This window comes from Stigmatopora argus, chromosome 5 (genome assembly GCF_051989625.1).
Source record: "Stigmatopora argus isolate UIUO_Sarg chromosome 5, RoL_Sarg_1.0, whole genome shotgun sequence".
NCBI lineage: Eukaryota > Metazoa > Chordata > Actinopteri > Syngnathiformes > Syngnathidae > Stigmatopora > Stigmatopora argus.
In genome coordinates, this window is record NC_135391.1 from 12,570,322 (window position 1) to 12,590,056 (window position 19,735).

A 19,735-nucleotide genomic window follows, 5' to 3' on the forward strand; every position below is an offset into this window, starting at 1 on the left:
ATATAATTTAAGTTTTGAATTATCTTTTCGTTATATTAGTGTATTTCCATTGATTTTTACCAGGATATTTCCATTTTTTTCCTAGATGCCAAGAACCGTTATGCATGTCAAATATCCCTCCGCCATTTTTTGTCCCCTTTCAGACTGTTTTGGTCTTTTCGGTGTTAGCAACGGAAACAGCCCGAGACAGTTCTCAAATCAATTCAGATTAAAAAAAATATTTCTTTGGGATTAACGCGGTACGTTTGTGAGGGGTTCAACGCCCGCAACTAATTCGGGAGAACCGTTTTCACGTGTTGTCTTGTTTTAAAGTCGCATTTTCCCTTTTGTTTTAATACAGTTGTACAGGTAGCTTGTTAGCGTAGCATTTTCCTTCAAGACTAGGCACGTTGACATTAGCCTGCTAGCCCCAACGCACAGGACGGCGGCGGCTAACCCAGCTCAACCAACCGCACAGACATCGTCTCACCGTCAACGAGTGAATTTGCGGTGCCTATCTGGCCATTTCCACACGCCGTCTTTTATGGGCTGGCCATGTCAATGAAGGCCGGTGGAAATCGCAGCAAGGCCGGCGGTGGCAACGCCGCTGGTGCCGGAGGAAGCGGCGGGGGACGGCAGAATCTGGGCAGGTCCGTGTAAATCGAAAACTCATTTACTTCAATAAATCGACGATTTGGCGTACCGTGGTCCGATTCCCTGACGAGGTGCTATTTGGTTGACCGCGGGGCCGTTTTCAAGAGTTGACATTTATCTGTCGTGCTGTTTTATTTATTAATTTATTTATTTGGGGGGAACGAAGCGTAAGGGCCTTGCGTCGCGTTGGTCACCCAAGGAGCAACCGAGCTAGCGCGGCCTGTCCGCTCGCCCAACCTATTGCACATTGACGCCATCGTATTAGTTGCGTATTTTTAAGATTAATATTTCTTCCCGTGCATGTTTGGGGCACAGACCACCCGGCAGCGCAGGAGTATTGCATGTTAATTAGGCATTTGACAGCTCGTAATTGAAGGCAGTGGCCTCGGTAAAGCTAATCAGACGACTGTCACCTAAACGCATCACGCAAATGGTTACTGGTGGAAAATGCACGCAAAGTGATGCCGACAAATGTTTATTTTCTAGGATTTTGAATGATTTTAATTAATATCTCGATGGGGGTTGTGTGGGTTGAAGAAACGAGCTAGCTGCTCGTCAACCTTGACGTCGTCCCGCTCATGTGACATAATATTAATAATAATAATGATAATAATAATAATATTGCCCTTCATGTGTGAATTAGAAAGGCAGTGCCCGAAGGAACAGGTGATTGCAGAACTGTCAGCGAAATATATTCATTTTAGCATTTATGGCCTGCCTCGCCGGCACAGCACAGCACAGTACGCCCTGTTTGTTCACTGCGTAGCTTTCAATTGAGGCCGTCTTTTTAATTTTCTCGCTCCAATTATTAAACGCATCCCAGAGGAAGAAGCTAATTATTTGATCTCTGCATCTGTAAGGGATTCATACCAGCCGATATCAGTAGAAAATGATGTTTCATTATAGCTAACATCTATTGATTCTGCTGAAGGCGAGTGGGCTCTCACGTGATTGCATACCTGGCCACGTTCCAGCAGCCGAACAAGGTGCATTCCAGGATATGCTCAACAAAAAAAATGTGAATTTTAGAATGTGACAACAGTACAATTCAAGTCTCTTATAAGAGGAATAAAGTGCACCCGAGGACAGCTTCAACGGATGAGATGTCTTATTGGATGTCTCCTTAAGAAATGACTGCATTTTATTGGTACAATAAAGCTAGTCTAACGACATGGCCGATGATGCTGGTGCATGGTTGGAAAAAATACAATGCAACTTACAAGATAAGATCTGTGCGTTTAAGGACACACACAGATGCTATGCGTGTGCACAAAAGTATCATCCCTATAATCTATATCATATTGTCATGAAATTGTTTTACTTCCTTCTGGATTGATACAACAATCAGTGGATCAACAGACCAGTCCAATTGATCAAAATGGGTTTTCTATTTTGTTTACTTTCATTTTAAAGTGTGAAATGTTTCAGCACCTAAATGTCAAAATTGCTTTATATTTTATGTTGTATTAGGTGAAACAACTTAGTGTGGTAAGTGTGTACATTAGGCCCCTGTATGTAATCAAAATTGAATTATGTTATATCAGCAAATCTATTGCTGTCCAAAGAGTCAATATCTTATCCTATCACTATGACATTGGTGATATACTACCAGTGCTAACAATTTTAACATTGAAATGTAGAATAAAATCAAACAAAATATATCTCCTAATGCATACTGCTCTTTTAAAAAAAGTTTTTACTCTATGGCACTATTTTACATCTCGTACATCTCGTATGGAGCACAAACACTTGTTTGTCATGATTTCAAATGCATTTGCAGTTTATCTGACTATGGAACTATTTGTTTTATACACTTATGTTTAACTTTTATTGAACTTTAACTAGATGCTAAGTTTTTAACAACAAAAAAGGTACATATGTGGACACACTCAATTGCTAAGGGGGATTGTAAAATGCTAGTACAATATATCCCCAGATGTGCCCAATAGATGTTATACATTTTATGAGAAGAATAAGGTGCATAGTTGAACATGCTCCAGGAAAAGGCTGTTTTATTTGAATGATAAGGGCCATTCTAGGAATAATAGAACATTTCCGTGACTGTATGTCTCAAGTTTAATCGCCATGCTGTGCTGCTTGTTTAAACACATACGTAGCATCGTCAAAAAAATTTCATGACTCTAAACTTGTTGTAATCTTAATTTAGACACTCAAAGTGTGCTGAGAATTTTGACCTGGCGTTTTATTTGGCTGTACCACATTCTCATATCAAAACAGGATTAATGGCATTAATGTTTTTGCCTTTTAGGGTCCACACTGGTTCATTTTCAATGATTTACATCTCGTCCTCCAGGAATTTCTGCAAAACCATCCGTCTATTAGGAAATATTTGATCACTTTGTTTGTAAGAACATGAAAGAGACTGTTTGCCATCGATGACGTTTTTATTTTACAGGGGAAGACACAGTGGTAAAGCTCCTGCAGCGGTAAGTGCTTTGCCAGACTATTTTGATATATTTATTCAATTCTATCTCTACCTTTTATTTTCCAAGCTATTATGTGAAACTGTCAATCTAGTTTTTTTTATTTTTTTAAATTATAGCACCAGTATGTTTGGTTAAAGCATGAAAACAATCATCACATTAGCCATGAAGAGAACAGTAGAACATATACCAAAACTGTCACAAGGTGTTGACAGATGAGACCTTTCTTCAGATGATAACAGATTGTGTTAGCTTTTTGTCTTTTACCTCAATGATGAAACAGTTTTTTTTTTAGTAGATTTAGTTACCAGGTTTAGGTACTTAAAATTTCAAACCACTGTATCATTGTATTGCTCTTCAGGTCATTTTCAGTGGAGTTTATGGAAATATGAGGATGGTCCACGTCTTGACGTCTGTTGTGGTATGTTCTCTTTCTAGTAGAGCAGTGCTTTTGGTGGAATTTTGTGTAACCTTGCTATAGCAGTAAAGCCAGTAATGCAAGATAACATTGTTTGACTAATGCTTTCTGTAAATGACTTAGTCATGCTGTAGTTTCCTCAAAATGTCCACGTGGCAATAAAGACAAGCCTGGCCAATTTGCTTAGACAGCTGCCTGCTTTCACAAAACATATTGATCGGGCATTAGGGTGTTCAAATGTAGATGGTTTCGACGTGTGACTTTAAAACTCGTGAATTGGCATTGACTATTGAGGATGTGCACAGATAAGTGCTCACCAAAGTAAATTGCATGAATGCTGATTACAGGGGACAAAGTGTGAATTAAAGGTGAAAAATGGAGCCATCTACGAGGGAGTGTTCAAGACTTACGGTCCAGAGGTAAGCTTGTCATTTAGGTTCATTATAGAGGCGGTGCTGACAAAGTCCACTCGTTATAGTTTCTTTTTCGGATGAGCGATAGATGGCCCTTCATCTTCCCTTTAAGGCTGCTATTTTCTTGAGTGGATTCCTGCCCTGTTGTACAATTCTCAAAAACACAGGGTGAAAAAGAAAAATGCTTTTGAGCTATTGTTAAAAATGTGAGCTACTTTTGAGAAAATCTTAGGCTAATTGGGGTTCTTTTTGTAGAACCTCCCCAAAACGCTGTCTCCATTCAAACCCTATGGAAATCTGGGATTTTTTTTCATGGGACCCAATCAAGATCGTAGAAAATTTCCGATGCATCCCTATTGCTAAATGTTTATTTCAGGACAAATGTGCTTTTATTACTTCTTAATTGATTATTAAATAGGGACAAATATGTATTTTTTTACACAAATGATTCTCAACTTCTAATGGCCGCCGCTACTTAACTTATTCATATTTATTTATTTAGTGTTGACTACAATTTTTTAATACGTGTGGATTTATTCAACGATTTTTCTCGACCAAATATATTACCACTGTTCTCACCAGATTTGTTTCCAAAATTCCATGTGTATGTTTTATTTCTTAAAGACATTTTTTGTATTCAATGGCCTACCAAATATTGCCTTAATTAAATGTACTGTAAAAGATAAATGAATGTCAAATGGAATGTGCAGGGAAAAAAGTCAGCTTAGGCATACCCTAAACTTACCCGGACATTTAGATATTGAACAACAGCATCGAGTACCTTCTAGACAAGGGTAAACTTATCAGTTTGTGTCATGGGAGTTTTTTTTTTTTTAAATTGTAAATCATTGGACCAGTAAATATTTTGAATGTCTACAAGCGTAATTTTTGCAGCTGTTATTGGGAGTAGTATTTTTAAAAAGTCATTTATGTCAGTGGTTTGAGCCCGCTGGCCTCTTTGCCATGTTATCCGTGAACTGCTTTGAACTTAGTTTCTCTGATATTTCTCCCAGTGTGATCTGGTATTGGATGCAGCCCACAGGAAGAGCCCAGAGCCAAATGTGGGCCCCAAGAAAGAGGACATTGTGGAAAGCATTGTGTTCAAGGCATCCGATGTGGTCACTGTCTCCTTCAAAGACGTTGACCTTAACTTTGCCAGGAAAGGTAGGCAATATATTTTGACTCGTCAACTTTATTGTGATTAATTTCTACTGTCATGATATGTAGACTCATGAGGTATTCACTGTGTCAGAAGGTGACTGTCACTTTGGATTTACTCAAAAACAAATGGCTGAGCGATTCAGTGACGAGACAGCATATATAACAGTTTGTGTTAACTACCAAGTAGGGACTCTTGTCAGGTCTACTGTGAGAGACTGCTCGTTGAAAACAAATGTGATCCATTGATTGGTCCAAAGCCCTGGTGGCAGGTATTCGATGGTAAAAACTGAATGATGCTGTCCAATTCATCTTGACCCAAGCAATTCTCCTTGGAGACTTACTTTGTGGCAGACATTTATTGTTTGCGAATGATTTTTGTAATCGTGTTCCGTGTGGCTAGGCACTGTTAGATAAAGCAATATTTCTTTAATTGTTGAAGTACTGTGAATGAATCATGGGTAAAATGATACAAAACCATGCAGTTTATCATAATGCCATGCATAGAAGTGAAGTAGGTCTTCATTCTCACTTAATGTCCCATCTTCTGACTCCGTGTCATCTGTCTGTCTCTGCTCTCCCATCGTCTAGTTTCCTCAGACACAGGTAATATATTATGTCTAAGTCTCTCAGCCTTTTTTCCTGCAAAAAAACCCTCTAAAAACCAAACCACTTGCAACTGCTTATGCTGCTACCCATGCCCTGTATGGTGATTTTGTCAAGGTTTTTGCAGCTTCATCATACAGCCCTAAAATAAGAATCAAAAACAGTGGAACCTACTATATCAATTGCCCCTGAAGTCATATTCATCATTCTGGATGGTTAAGATATATTTTCTAGCTGTGCCATCTAACCTTTCATAAAACTCTTGTTGGAAAATAATGATCGTCAAAGTCCTAATTATGTGCATTTTTTAAACAACCATCAATGTCATCATGGGGTGTTGATAGAGTAAAGTGACAAGAGAATATGAACACGCAATCCCCAAATTTAAGAATCACAGCAGTAAGATGCCAGTGTGAACAACAGTGGTACCTCGACCTACGAGCAGCTCGACCTACGAGATGCTCGAGATACGATGAAAATTTAGATCGAATAATTCGCCCTAGATACGAGAAAAACTTTGAGATGCGAGCAAGCCAGGTGGCCAGAGCACTGTCTTGCCGCATCTTTTTCATGTATAAAATATATCTACGAGCACGGAGCGGAGCTTTGCATTTCTCCCCGTTTTTTTTTCCACGTTGGTCAATGCATACATACAAAGTAAACAACAATGGATCGGTAGAGTTTTGCAAAGAAAAGGCGACCGTTGACAATCTACATTAAGCGCGAAGTAATTGAAAAATATGAGTGGTGTACGTGTCACCGAGCTTGCTCGGCAATACGAGAGGAATACTTCAACCATATCCACAATCCTTAAGCAGAAGGACGCAATTAAGGAGAATAGGCCTTCCAAAGGACTAACTATAATTTCCCACCGGCGCAGTGACATTCTTGACGAGATGGAGAGCCGCCTTTTATTGTGGATAAAAGATAAACAGTTAGCAGGAGATAGCGTGACCGAGTCAACTATATGTGAAAAAGCCAGCGGAATTTTCTGAAAAGGGGGAGCCTTCAACACCTTCAGAACCCTTTAAAGCGAGTCATGGTTCGAATTTTTTTTGAAAAGATCTGGAATACACTTGGCAATCAGACACGGGGAAGCAACAAGTTCCAATTCGAAAGCCGCGGTGGAATTTATCAAGACATTGGCCTCGATTATCACCCAGGAAAGTTACAACGAAGTGGCAAGAGTTTTCGGATTTTGTAGAAAAGAGGCACCCTGACAAGCTGGCAAGTGGTCGCGCGTTATCGTATTGTGATGACATTTGTGTGCGTCATTTTCGAAATATTTTGAAGGGAAGGCAAAAACAAACAACTCTTGATGCGTTCGTTTTGAAGACTCCGACTGAACGTCCGGGTGGAGTCAACCCGTTACAAAGGTAAAAAAGATTAAAACAAAATTAGAATTCAGTTTTGTGTAAAGTTACATTAAACGTATGTTTGAGTGTGTCTGTATATATTAATCCAAGTTAATTTAAATTTGTTTGTTCGGTTACGAGTGCGTTGCCGTGGATAAAGTCCCCCCGAACAAATTCACATTTACATTTTCTGTGGAAGCTATACAATGCCCATCCCTTGTCTGTTTTGTCTTTCCAAAGGTGTTTTGGGATATAGTTTATGGTGTATTTATTAATATAGGCTAAATAATCATTTTGGGGGGTGCAAGGTCGGGGATTAATTACTGGTAAATATTCTCTACTATTTACCTGTCGATCTACGTTCCCACCCTCATCTATGCTCTCGAGCTGTGAGTCATGACCGAAAGATTTAATTCTAAGTTCATTGGTTCCACTGTAGTTGAGCATCATAATGTTGTTTTCACTGGAAGATCACCCAGTTTCCACCATAAACCCCTGCAGAGCTGAAACATTATCAAGAATGAAACATTTAAACTTATCCCATGTAGAATTTGTGTGGGTGGGGGTCATTTCAGCACTATAATGTAGTCACTTATAGACAACACATAGTTGCTAAATTATTCGATGACATTTGGGCCCAGGTACAGTTAACTCATCATTTCACTTCCATTGAAAGCAACAGACTGGAAACTCACTCTTAAAACACTGCAAAATGTTTTATAATTACTAATACCCCAGCTTTCCCTGCGTTTGACATCTATCTGATTGACTGCAATCTAAATGCATGCTTACCCCACCTCACTCTACCCCAACCCTGAGTGTGCAACTTCCACTTAAAGGATGGATAGTGATTGTAAAGCACTTCTGTCAGCTCTTCTCACATAACAGTCCAATGCAGTATATACAGTATGTATGTAATGTGGCTAATGTGTTTTCCTCTGTCTATTCAATATTAGGATTGGACCATATAGCTATCCCCCCTTCCAGATTCATCTTTTTTCATGGTCCATTGAGAATTGAATAGGATAATTAAATGCAATATATGATGACATAAAACACCAGCTCAATCGTTCTGTTTTCTGTTATGAAAGGATAGATCTTTTTGTGAATGTGACTGTTATTCTTTCATAGAACACCACAAACAGAGTTGTTTGTGGCTAAATTATGAAGGCATGTGTGCTTTGATGCAAAAATAGTAAGGGTGCGGTTTCCATGCCTGTTTGTATGTGTTTCTGCAGAGCATAAAGGTGTATCCTTGCGTGTCTCAGATAACTTCACAGACGCCGCAGTGAGTGGCAGGATTAATGGCGAGCACAAAGAAAAAGATCTTGAACCGTGGGACGGTGGAGAAACCCACAATTCTGACAGTCTCGAGTCTCTTGACAATGATGTGGTGAGAATCAACATGCGAAGCCACAACAAACACTGTTGTGCAGACTAAAAATAATAACCCATCCTGTTATTGTTGTAGTCAAATGGGTGGGACCCCAATGATATGTTCAAGTACAACGAGGAGAAGTACGGTGTCTTGTCCACATATGACAGCAGCCTGTCCACTTATACGTAAGAATTATTGGTTGCCTATATACATTTTTATTCACTTCTACTACATTGTGAATGTATTTTTCAATCACATTTTTCCAAACAGTATCTGTCAAGTAATTCTTAATAAATACACTTCAGTCCATTTTTTGGGGGATAAATTCTCAAAAAAGGACCAGAGGCTGTTCCTTTGTATACTCAATTGTTTTTTGGTCTCAAATGGCCCACTTTGGGTTTTTTTTCTTCAAATCTTTTCATGAATAACAGATCATATAAATGTTCTGCTTTCTGAGAAATGTGTTGAATTTTTTTTCATTGGATGTAGTTCTTTGACTGCAAAAATATATTAGAATAAAAAGCAAGGTAGGCACATTAAACTATTTTCCTAATCCATACACCACATCTCCACAGTTTTGTGATTTAAAAAAAATCCTGATTTACACAATAGCCACCATTTAAAAAAAAAAAAAAAATAAAATAAAAAAAAAAGTACTGTACATGTATTAGGCCATTGCTGTCCTCTAACTTGTTTTTGCATCCGAAGGGTCCCCCTTGAACGTGACAACTCGGAGGAGTTCCTCAAGAGGGAAGCACGGGCTGCTCAGTTGGCTGAGGAAATACAAGCCACCTCCACTTTTAAGGCCCGTGAGGCCCTCGAGAACGACGAGCGTTCAGAGGAAGACAAATTCACTGCCGTGGTGCGAAGTGAAAGAGAGATGCACACATTGAGCAGGTGATGCAAAGTTTACACCCTGACGAGGCCACTGCAATGTAGTGGCATCGTACTGATTCTTGTGTGTCTCCATGCAGAGAGAACAAGTACATTCCCCCAGGTCAGAGAAACCGGGATGCCATGTCATGGGGACCCGGACGGCAGAATTCCCCTCGACTGAATGCGAATTCTACTGGGCCTTCGGCTCCTCGTGTGGGACTGCATGACTACAATCAGAGCCCTGGGGGCGACCAGAGGGTGGTGAACGGAGGTACGGAAGGTCCAGCTCACACATACCAGTGATACTTTGTGCTTCCTTGTAGCCAACATTTTCATTGACGCGACCTGAAGTGTGTTCTTAATACTTTTAGGTCGGCATTTTCTTTTTTCCCGTCTTTCTTTAGTAAATATAAGTTTGTCATATAATAAAAATGAATTAAAAAAATGTTAATGCTTTAAATGTATGATTTTTTTTTTCTCCCCCTTACGATAGATAAATACTGTCTTTTTAATAAGAATAAAAGGGTCCCAAGGTTTATATGATAGTGTTCAAGGTAACAAATGGCATACAATGAACTAAGATTTGCAGCGGCATAACAATGAGACCACCACCATGGCATTTTTGGTGCTGCAAATCTTTTTTTTTTTTTCCATTTCTTATCTTTGGCAAATAAGAATTATTCATAAGTACTACCACACTTTCCACTGATCTAATTGGATGTATTAGATTGGCCATATTCTTGTATAGATACATCATCAAATGTTGTGGCTGCTCAGGTGTGAGCGAATAGATACATTTACAAAATACCCCCAGGTAGAGACAGTCTAGAGCCCCGAGTCTTTTCAACTTTGCAGTACCTCATTGGTAATTGTACACAAAAGGCACATGATAATGAAATGCAGCCAGGAAAAGTGAAAAATAAAACGACAATGAGATTCGGTTGAAAAAGCAATGCCTATGGAAATCATCTTCCGTGCTTGATCTCGTTTAATATTTTAGAGACACCCGCATAGCATTTGATAGCATTTTTGTCTACATGTACTATTGCATTAATATAATTGGGAATGATTTGTAGGTCAACATTCCATCTTTTACACGTACTAGTGTCTTAATTTTATGCAGTTATATAAATGTTTGAGGCAATGCCCCTTTTTGCCCCAATTATCAATGCACCTTTGTAGTACCTACTTGTAACAGTAAAATATTTGAATTACAATACAGTAATTTGGTTGCAGTAAGTTGTTGCACCCATTTTGTATCAACTTTTGTTTCTTTTGTCAGTAGACTTTACAGTAGGGCATTTTTCCTCCTTTCGCTGTTAGAGGAGACTGCTATAGACTGTTTGTCTCCTTGTATTAGCTGGTGTGTTATTACCTCTGCCAGTTGGTAAAACTTGTGGATGGTGGAGGTAATGTATTAGGTTCTGTCTGTATTGTAGTCCCGGTTTGTGATCCAGATAACTCAAGAGCTAAATAATTGTTTATTATCAAATTTTAATATGACAGAAGGGATTTAATTTTGGGGGTGTGAGATTTAAAGGTCACAGAGATCAGAAAAGGAATTCCGTGATAACTTAATGTGCCTATTTAACTCAAATTTGGTGTTAGGAGAAGTGAGGTGAGAAATATGGCAATGCTTTCAATTTGGCTGCTTAGAGGAGGTCTGCTTTTCTAGTGCTCGTATAATTTTGTGTGTTTTGTTATGTTTGAGAATGCATTTGCCAATTTTTAAGGAACCATGCTTGGGCTCATTTTGGGTCAAAATCTTCCACAAACTTGAGGCATGTCCTGCTGCTGTTTTGATCGACTGTATATTGATTTGAGAGAGGTGTCTGTCTGAAAAACAAAACAATCAATTGACTTCAAGCTATACGTGATCGTCATTGTGCAACGTATCGCTTAGTTGGTTCAACACATGGACTAGGCTGTCTGAATAGACAGTTTGGTTGGCTTCCCAACATAATAGAATTCTGGTAAACTTGAGGAGCGCTATACACAGGATTTTTTTTCTCATGCAGTGCTGCTTTGAGGTACAAGTAAATTTGTTACGTAATGAAAGTAACTCAAAATACTCTTAAGTCTGTTTGACCCATGGCGAGGAATGGAAAGGCAGTTATGCTATTGGAGTCTTTAAAAAATGCATTTAGAAACATACAGTTTATTAAGAAGAAGAATGCCAACTTATTGTTGTTGTTCATTATTGTTATATTGTGTGCATGTGTAAAGTGTTGCAGTATCTGTGCTCACATTCTTACTTAAAATGTAACAACATAGTCCCATAGTGATTGTTTTGACAAATTTTATAGCTCACTCGTTTTTTGACAAATTTTAGTCTCTTAGTGGCTCACTGTTATTGTTAGGCATCAATCTAACTTCCTTTTTCATTTTTCACCTTTTTTTCTTTGACAGTCCAACAATAACTGTAAAATAGGCATAACTAATCTGACATTTGTTATGCCTTTATGTTTGCCTTTTTTAATCCCTGCTCTTCCGTCTCAATTATTAATGAATGGCATGTACCTTTTATGTTCTCGCTCAACTCTTTTTTTTTTTTTTTTCCTTTTGAATTGCTCATCATCCGCCATGTGTCATCTTTGATCATTTGTCCTTCCCTCTTTTAGGTTCATCCCATTGGCCCTCACCCTGTCCATCTCCTTCCTCCCGCCCCCTTCCTCGCTACCAGCCCGGCAACTCCTCTCTGCCACCTCGGGCCACCACTCCCACCAGGCCACCCTCCAGACCCCCCTCTCGACCTTCCAGGCCTCCCTCTCATTCTTCCCATTCTTCCTATCCCTCCTCTTGCTCCTCTTCCTCCTCCTCGTCTCCCTTTCCCATCCATGGGCCCTCGCCGCCGGCTTCCACTCTGCCCAAACGCATGTCTTCAGAAGGTACCCACATCAGTGTGGCGTAGATCTGGGCAAAGGCATGAGTTGAAGGTGGATGGATTGATGTTAAATAAGTTGATTGTTTTAAAAAAACAAACAAACCAAAAAAACGTTCATTTGCCCAGGTCTAGTATGGAACAATCGTGGTAGATAAGGTGGCTTTTGCAAAGTGTTTTGGAATTTGTGAGGATGTAGTTCTCAGCCTGTTTGGGGAGTGGGTGGGTTATCATGCGCAAACAAATTACCCACAAATGACCTTGAATACCATTTGGATGGTGATCTCCTAGATGGCGTTTATTTCGGCTTAAACCTTTACAGGATGATTAATTATTTTTGGTCATTTAAAAAAAAACGTAACCTCAAAAAGCTGGCATCCACACGTAGACATCTCATTTTAGGTTATATAGGCCACAATATTAACATTTGGTAGTTGAGACACGTTGACCTACATGTCACAATGTAATGTCCACATATGTGGATGCCAGGTCTTATTTTTAATTATTATTTAATACCAAACAAACGAAATCTCTTAATAAGATGCTACATACAGCGTTGAGCCCTGGAGCATGTTCCATGCCATCCAAGCAATTGGAATTTGCCAGTTTGACTGATTTTTAGTTTTCAATTTCATTCAAAACCTTGCTCTAAGGGGTCACCAGTTCATTAGCCCGCATCAACTTTGCTTGTTGGTGAATCTGTTCAACACCATCTCACCTTCTCCCCTCCATCCTCCCGCCTTCCTCTCTCTGCTTGCCTGGCTGTAGTTTGAAATTTTTGGTGTGTGTGTGTGTGTGTGTGTGAGTGTGGTCTTGTCACTTCTTTGGTACTAACAAGCATGTACAACACACCAGCTGTGAGTGTCGTTTGTCCGACTCTTTTCGTAAGCGCTTCTCTCAAATGTCCTTTGCTGTCTGTCTTTGCAGGTCCACCACGGATGTCCCCGAAATCCCAGAGGACTCCTCGCACTCACAGAGTGCCCCCCAGCAGGACTGCTGGGATTCCACCAGGAGTGGATCTCATTTCTCACAACACCCCTGGAGAGGTCCCATTGGCCCCGTCCAACAGAGGCAACTCCTCAGGAGGAACTTGGTCTTCTATTGTTAGTGGAGGTAACCACTGTTAATCGTCTTCAGGAATGTTGCCAGTAGTCTCTAATTCTCTGTAGAACATCAGGCTCTGATGATCAAATCAAATACATCACTAGAGCTTCAAAAAATAATTTTGATTAACCAACAATTGATGGCGGAATAAGAAGAACAAATATAAGGTTTCCATTATTTCTATTATTATGATATATTGTGTTACTTTGGATCTTAACAGGATATCGACAAGCTCCTGCCAAGAATCAATGTCATTTCATTTCCATGAAAAGTTATATTAGTAAACCCATGTTTTTCCATTTAGAAATAGCTTGGTTTTCCCTTTTTTGAATCGTAGAATATCAGAGATTGAGTGTAAACCCTAAAACCTATCATTCGGCTTGAAGGTGGGTCGCAATACTATCGTCTTACGCCATGAGAGAATGTGAATCTGAGCTCTGCAATTTCCACAAGCGGGCTTACTATATAGCCTATGATAGTGTTTTCCTGTAGACTCTAAGACATCAGTGTGATGGGAAATAATTTAGTTTACATGAGTAACCAAACTCAAAAAGACTATTTTTCTTCTTTAGCTCACAGACCTCGCTCCCCACGTCAGAATAGCATCGGCGGAGTCCCCCCTTCCTCCGCTTCTCTGTCTCAGACAGGAACCGCTCCCGCAGATTCTTTTGCCCCGCCGGCGTCCGTTTCCTCCCCTACTGCTGCGAGCTCTGCCCCTAACATGGTCTCCTCCCTGTCAGGAGATGGTAAGGTTCCAATTGGAAAAATTCCCACGACTGCCAAATTTTAGTACGTATAATGTGTAAATGTGTTGCAGTTAAAGAAAATCGTGTCCAGGAGACGAGACAAACATCCCCCAAAGATAACAAAGACAACATGAAGGACAGTAACGCCGGTATCAACAGATCTGTGTGTAAAGGTACTCTAAAATCCTGAAACTGAAACTAAAAGTGAAGTCGTTCTTCATATGACTACGCCAGGTTCTTCCTTGAACAAAATGTAATTTGTAGTCTGGAAAATCCAGTAAATTAAGATGAGATTTTCATTATTTTCTTACTTTTTTATGGCATCTGTGTGAGTTGGCATGGTTTGAGATTTTTCAAATGTATGTGTTTGGTTGGGAAAAATGATCTTGCCTCCTCTGACAGGTCCCCCTTCCTTGGCACCGGACCACAGGAAACAAATAGACAATTTAAAGAAATTTAGTGAAGATTTTAGGGTGAGTATCTTGCGGTGCCGCGCTGAAGCACTGTCAAATTTCCCTGCTGCACTTAACTCTTGGTGCATCTTTCAGTTGCAGTCTAGTTCCAACTCAGACCCTGCCTTTGAGCACATCATCAGCAAACCTCCAAGAGACTCTGCAGACAAGCCTACTGAACTGGCTTCCTTGGACAAAGCTTCCGCGATAGGCCCCGAAGACCGTGGCGGAGCCTCGCCGTCCGCAGGCGCTATCAACACAAGCAAGCCGGGGAGCCCCGCCACGCTGTCCCCGTCTCCTTCAGGCCTGGAGCAGAAGAGAGCGGGGCTGGATGTGACGTCGCAGGGGGTCCAGACAACAACCATGTCTCCTTTTAGCGGGTCCAAGCATGAAGAGAAGGAGGACAAGAAGGAGGGTGTTCAAGAGTGAGTGAGACTTTATTGAGGCCTCTGGCTGAACAGTCAAATTGTGGAATCGATAAACAATCTGCTTTTTTTCCCCCGCAGTCAAGTAAAGAAGTCTACTTTAAACCCCAATGCCAACGAGTTCAAGCCAAGGTTCAACGCGCAGGTGAGTGGGCCTTCACAACAAGGCAGCAAAAAATTGGTGTTTTTGCATTCATTTCTATATACTAATGAATACATACAAGTAATTATTATTATCATCATTTACATTTGAGAGAAATAATTTCTGCACCTTTAGTAATGAAAATTTGAAAAGGAACCAGAACAATGTGTTTTGGTGTGGACTAAAAATAGGAAACTACGAGGTGAATACGCCTTTAATCTTCAGTATCACCTCTGAACAAACCCCCCCACCCCCAACCACCCCCAACCTGGTAACAAAAAGGTTGTATTGCTGTCCATATCTATGCATAAATTTAATTTTTGGCTCCGCACCTTTTCAGAGGTAGGCCCCGATTTAAGGGACTGGAAGAGAAGTGAGTAAATCAATATTTTTTTCTGTTTGTTCCCGTCTTTTTCAGCAGCCCAAGCCAGCCAACACCCCGACACCCCCACGACCTCAGGGCCAGCCCAGCCCCTCCATCATGGTCCAACAGCCACCCACTGTCTACGGCCAGCCAGTGTGCTTCCCCCAGATGTATCCTCTCACCCCAGTTAGTCCTGGCGTACAGGTGAGACGTGCGCCTCTTTTGTAGTTGGCCCGCCCGTGACGCGAATGTTCCGCTTGGACCGGAAACACTGATTTATTCGTCTCTTGTCGCTTTAAGAACAACTTGGTGATCCAACATTACACACATGTAAAGACACACTTTTCCTTTTCTTCCCCTGCTCCTCATCCTCTCTCTCTCTCTCCCTCTCTCGCTCCATTAGAAAAGCATAATATGGAAGGTTTGTGAATTTTTCCTAAATTTTCTTTTTCTTTTTCTTTTTTTTTCCCCCATTTTTGGGGGTTAGCCTAGATCTGAGATGTTTTGCTTGCTTGTCAATTTTAACGCATTCGGTTTTTGGTTCGCCAACTTCTTATTGCAATTCATCTCTTACAAGTTACATTTCTAGCAGTACTAGATAGAGGTGCATGGGGTTTAGTGACAGGGAGATGTTTAAACACACTCACACAAAAAGTAGAAATGCATGCTAGTCCAGGTAAGATCAAGCCTACAGTCTGACATGCTTGTGTCCTTTTAAGTTGTGCGTTAACCTTTTTTTATTGTTCTTTTTTTTTCAAAGCCCTATTTGTTGAGTAGAAAACAAACAAATAATAAACTTCCATCTTGATTGTCCTTTCCATGCAGTCTCCAGCAATGTACCAGGTTCAGATGCCGCACATGACCGTCAGCCAGTCCAAACCTTACAGGCCAGGTAAAGGTGAGAGCAACCTGCCTTTTCCTTCTCCTCGCACAACAAGAAAAAAAAACATTGTTTGAATACAAAGATGTCCATTCTCTTGCTTTCTCCTTGTTCAGTGCCCAACATGCCGCAGCAAAGGTCGGACCAGCACCACCCGCCGGGCACGCCCACCCTAATGCACCCAGCAACGGCAGCCGGACCGCCAATCATCACGCAGAGCCCTGCCTACTCTGCCCAGTACTTCGCGTGCAGTCCACAGCAGTTCCCGAGTCAGCAGCTGGTCCAGCAGATGCCACACTACCAGTCTCAGGTCTAGTTGAAGGCGACCGACGAATGGAACAAATGGCGCTTCCGGTGCACAGTAATCCCTCGAATATCGCGGTTAATGCAGACCAGTCAGGGCCGCGAAGTGAAGTAGGGTCAGCCCTTTTATAAGTGGCAAGCGGAAGACAGGAGTGGCTTCCGCTTGCGAGTTTCAGCGTGGATTTTCACATTTTTAGGAACATTTAAAAATAAAAAATAAAAATAATAATAATCCCGAAGAAGTGAATTTGTGATAATCGAGGGAAGACTGTCATCTATCCCAGTTTGAATGGATTTGATGTCCACTGTTTTCAATGGCAGTGAATGAGTCCAGAAAAACAAACAACAAAAACGCTTGTCGGTGGGATGAATAAAGTTTAATCTAATCTAATGTTGCAGGCACAGCATGTGTTCAGTCCTGTGATGCAGGGCAGCGCTCGCATGATGGCGCCGCATGCGCACGGCCAGCCCGGTTTGGTGTCTTCTTCCGCCACTCAGTACCCAGAGCAGACGCATACCATGTATGGTAAGTCCCGCCCGCTCGCCATGCTTCCCAAACACTGTGCCGCGGGAAATGATACCTGCCAAGACATAGTGATATTACGGGAGAAAAATCAATTAAAATTGAAATATGACGAACAATAAGTCCATATTGTGATATTACGATATTGAAAAGGCAATATTACAACATTAAAGTTGTTTTGTTGCTTATTTTTGTGAAACCGGAAGTGGTTTGGTCATCTTTTTTTGTTGTTGTCTTTAACCCCACGTAGTGTCTCCCGGCCATATGCCGCAACAGTACCCCCACCCGAGCGCCACCTTGCACCCGCATCCGCAGCCTTCCGCCACGCCCACGGGGCAAGGCCAGCAGGGGGGACCGCCTCAACACGGAGGTCCGCCTAACCACCCGGCCGCCGGCCCCGCGCAGCACCCTCAGGCGGCAGCAGGTGAGGCATTTGGCCGGCCCCCGGGCTGGACCCCCGTCACTAAAAGAACGCTGCTCCATTTTTTTTTGCCGCCTCGCCCCTCAGCCGCCGTGGCCGCCGCCCAGGCGCTGCACCTGGCCAACCAATCCCAGCAGCCCATGTACTCTGCTCTGGCTCCCACGCCGCCCTCCATGACACCGGGCCCCAACCCGCAGTCCCCGCAGGCGTCCTTCCCGTCGGCCCAACAGACGGTCTATATCCACCCGCAGCAGGTGCAGCATGGCTACAACCCGAACCACATGGCACAGATGCAGCAGGTAAACGGCGCTATAAGAACATTTCACTATTCTCCTGAGAAAACAAGATTGAGGTGGAGGAATGCCAAAATGTCAGAAATTCGTGATGAAATGAAGGATTACTTCCGGACTATTGAACACACCCGACTGCAAGCCGCAATGTCACCAAATTTTAGGGAAAAAAAATACTTAGCATTTTCTGGACTGTAAGTCAAACTTTCTAGTATATTCTTTAGCTTGATTGCTGATCTATACTCGGCGGTGGATTTGGCTCTTTTTTGAGAATTATACTTACCCAACAAAATGTTGATGTTATCTTAAGCCAGGGGTGTCAAACTCATTTTTTGTCGCGGCCCACGTGATAGTTCCAATTACATCTGGAGGGCCGTTATGTCTTCCAACTAGGCTGCCAAAATTAATCGATTAATAAATTGACAGCTTTCTCGATCGTGCTAATCGATAGATCATTTTTGGACATTCAAATTAGTACAAATTGTTTGCAATTATTGATTTAAAATGAGAAAACACAGGAAATAATCTACAATCTTCATTTGAATTTCATCATAAAACAGAAAGTTGGCACTCATCTCGGGCCACACAAAATGATGCGGCCGGCCAGATTTGGCCCGCGGGCCGCCACTTTGACACCTGTGTCTTAAGCAATGTTAACATATATTATTACCCTAATTTTTGGACTAGAAGTTGCACTAGCCAGCCCTAGAATTCCCACAAATCCGTTTTAACAAAGTCGCCTCAAATTCAGGCTCACATGCAGTCGAGCATGGTGGCGTCGCACCACGCGGCAGCGGCCCACGCACCCATGATGCTGATGGCTGCCCAGGGTCCGCCGGGGGGCCCGCAGCCCCCCATGGCCCAGACGGCCCTCAACCACATCCCCGTCTCTTCCACGACGCCATTCTCCTACCTGGCGCATCCGCAAGGTAAAGCACCAAAACCGAGCCGCTGGCCGGGCTTTGCACGCGGGCGCCGCTCTGACGTTGCGTCCGCCTGACCCTGCAGTGCAGGCTCATCACCAGCAGCAGCTGTAGACGGCCGACAGGAGGGGCCGCCGCCGCCTTGGTTCCCGAAGAGGACGAAGAGCCCTTCATCCCTCTTTTCTCTTCCATTTTTCTTTCCATCCTCTTTCCTTAATTCCTCAGTCAAGGCAATAAGAGAATGTTAACCGGTTGATGATGCGGTGACTTGTTTGAAGAGAAACTAATCTATGACGTGGGAAGAATTCAACTGGAATTTTGTCTGCATCTGGTGCTGGGGTGAATAACAAAGGGGGAGGGAAGCAACCTCTTTTGAACAGTATTAATGTTACTGTTGTGCCGCAGCTGCTACAAGACTCCAAGTCTAACCAGACTAAAAAATGGCAAGCGGCAGGGAAAATAGGAGGAACGTTTATTTATGAGAAGAAAAAAAAATATGACAGCCATCACCACCCACCTCTTACCCGACCCTAATGTAACTTTTAAGTTAAACTTTTACTTTGTAGATAATATAAATAATTAAAAAAAAAAACAGGACAAAAAAATTACAAAATAAAAAAAGTTTTAAAAACTGAGCCGGTTGCTGGAAAATGGACTTTTTCTTTGAGATATTTTCCTTGTTTATAATTGAACAACTTCAGTCTCATGATGTTCACATTCCTCATTTTAAGTTTTCAAGCGTGTCATGGATCTCTTCACAGCTTTTGTTTTGTAAAATGACACATCCTCGCATAAGCACTTTTTTTCGTTTGCATTTCCCCCTCTTGCTTAAAACCTTTTTTCTTGAACTATTTCAACTTCTATATGAAACGCAAGATTACAAATTTAGCATTTTTTACATTGTGATTTATTTTGCATGAAGGAAGGCATTACATATTTCAAAATGTTTATTTAGAACCATTATGTACAAATTATTTTACTTATGTGCGGCCTGGCGGAT

The 19,735-nt window shown here is 41.6% G+C and overlaps 1 protein-coding gene across 12 annotated transcripts; it reads left to right on the top strand.

The window, feature by feature from the left end:
• Positions 1–21: 21 nt before the first annotated feature.
• atxn2 (ataxin 2) lies at positions 22–19,370 on the top strand. 12 transcript variants are annotated; one of them, XM_077600581.1, is made up of 27 exons: positions 30–239; positions 341–629; positions 3,050–3,080; positions 3,439–3,498; positions 3,843–3,914; positions 4,922–5,072; positions 5,658–5,672; positions 8,266–8,420; positions 8,499–8,590; positions 9,114–9,302; positions 9,380–9,552; positions 11,903–12,169; positions 13,090–13,275; positions 13,839–14,012; positions 14,084–14,185; positions 14,415–14,485; positions 14,561–14,889; positions 14,971–15,034; positions 15,450–15,599; positions 15,799–15,816; positions 16,221–16,293; positions 16,392–16,585; positions 16,978–17,104; positions 17,352–17,525; positions 17,610–17,821; positions 18,564–18,741; positions 18,821–19,370. In XM_077600581.1, exons 2-27 carry the CDS (start codon positions 535–537, stop codon positions 18,847–18,849), a joined length of 3,381 nt encoding a protein of 1,126 aa, XP_077456707.1. In that variant the 5' UTR covers positions 30–239; positions 341–534; the 3' UTR covers positions 18,850–19,370. The 12 variants fall into 12 exon arrangements, with proteins under 12 accessions (XP_077456712.1, XP_077456718.1, XP_077456708.1 ...); XM_077600586.1 differs by having other exon boundaries at positions 22–629; positions 8,296–8,420; positions 15,453–15,599; XM_077600582.1 differs by having other exon boundaries at positions 25–629; positions 15,453–15,599.
• Positions 19,371–19,735: the final 365 nt, after the last annotated feature.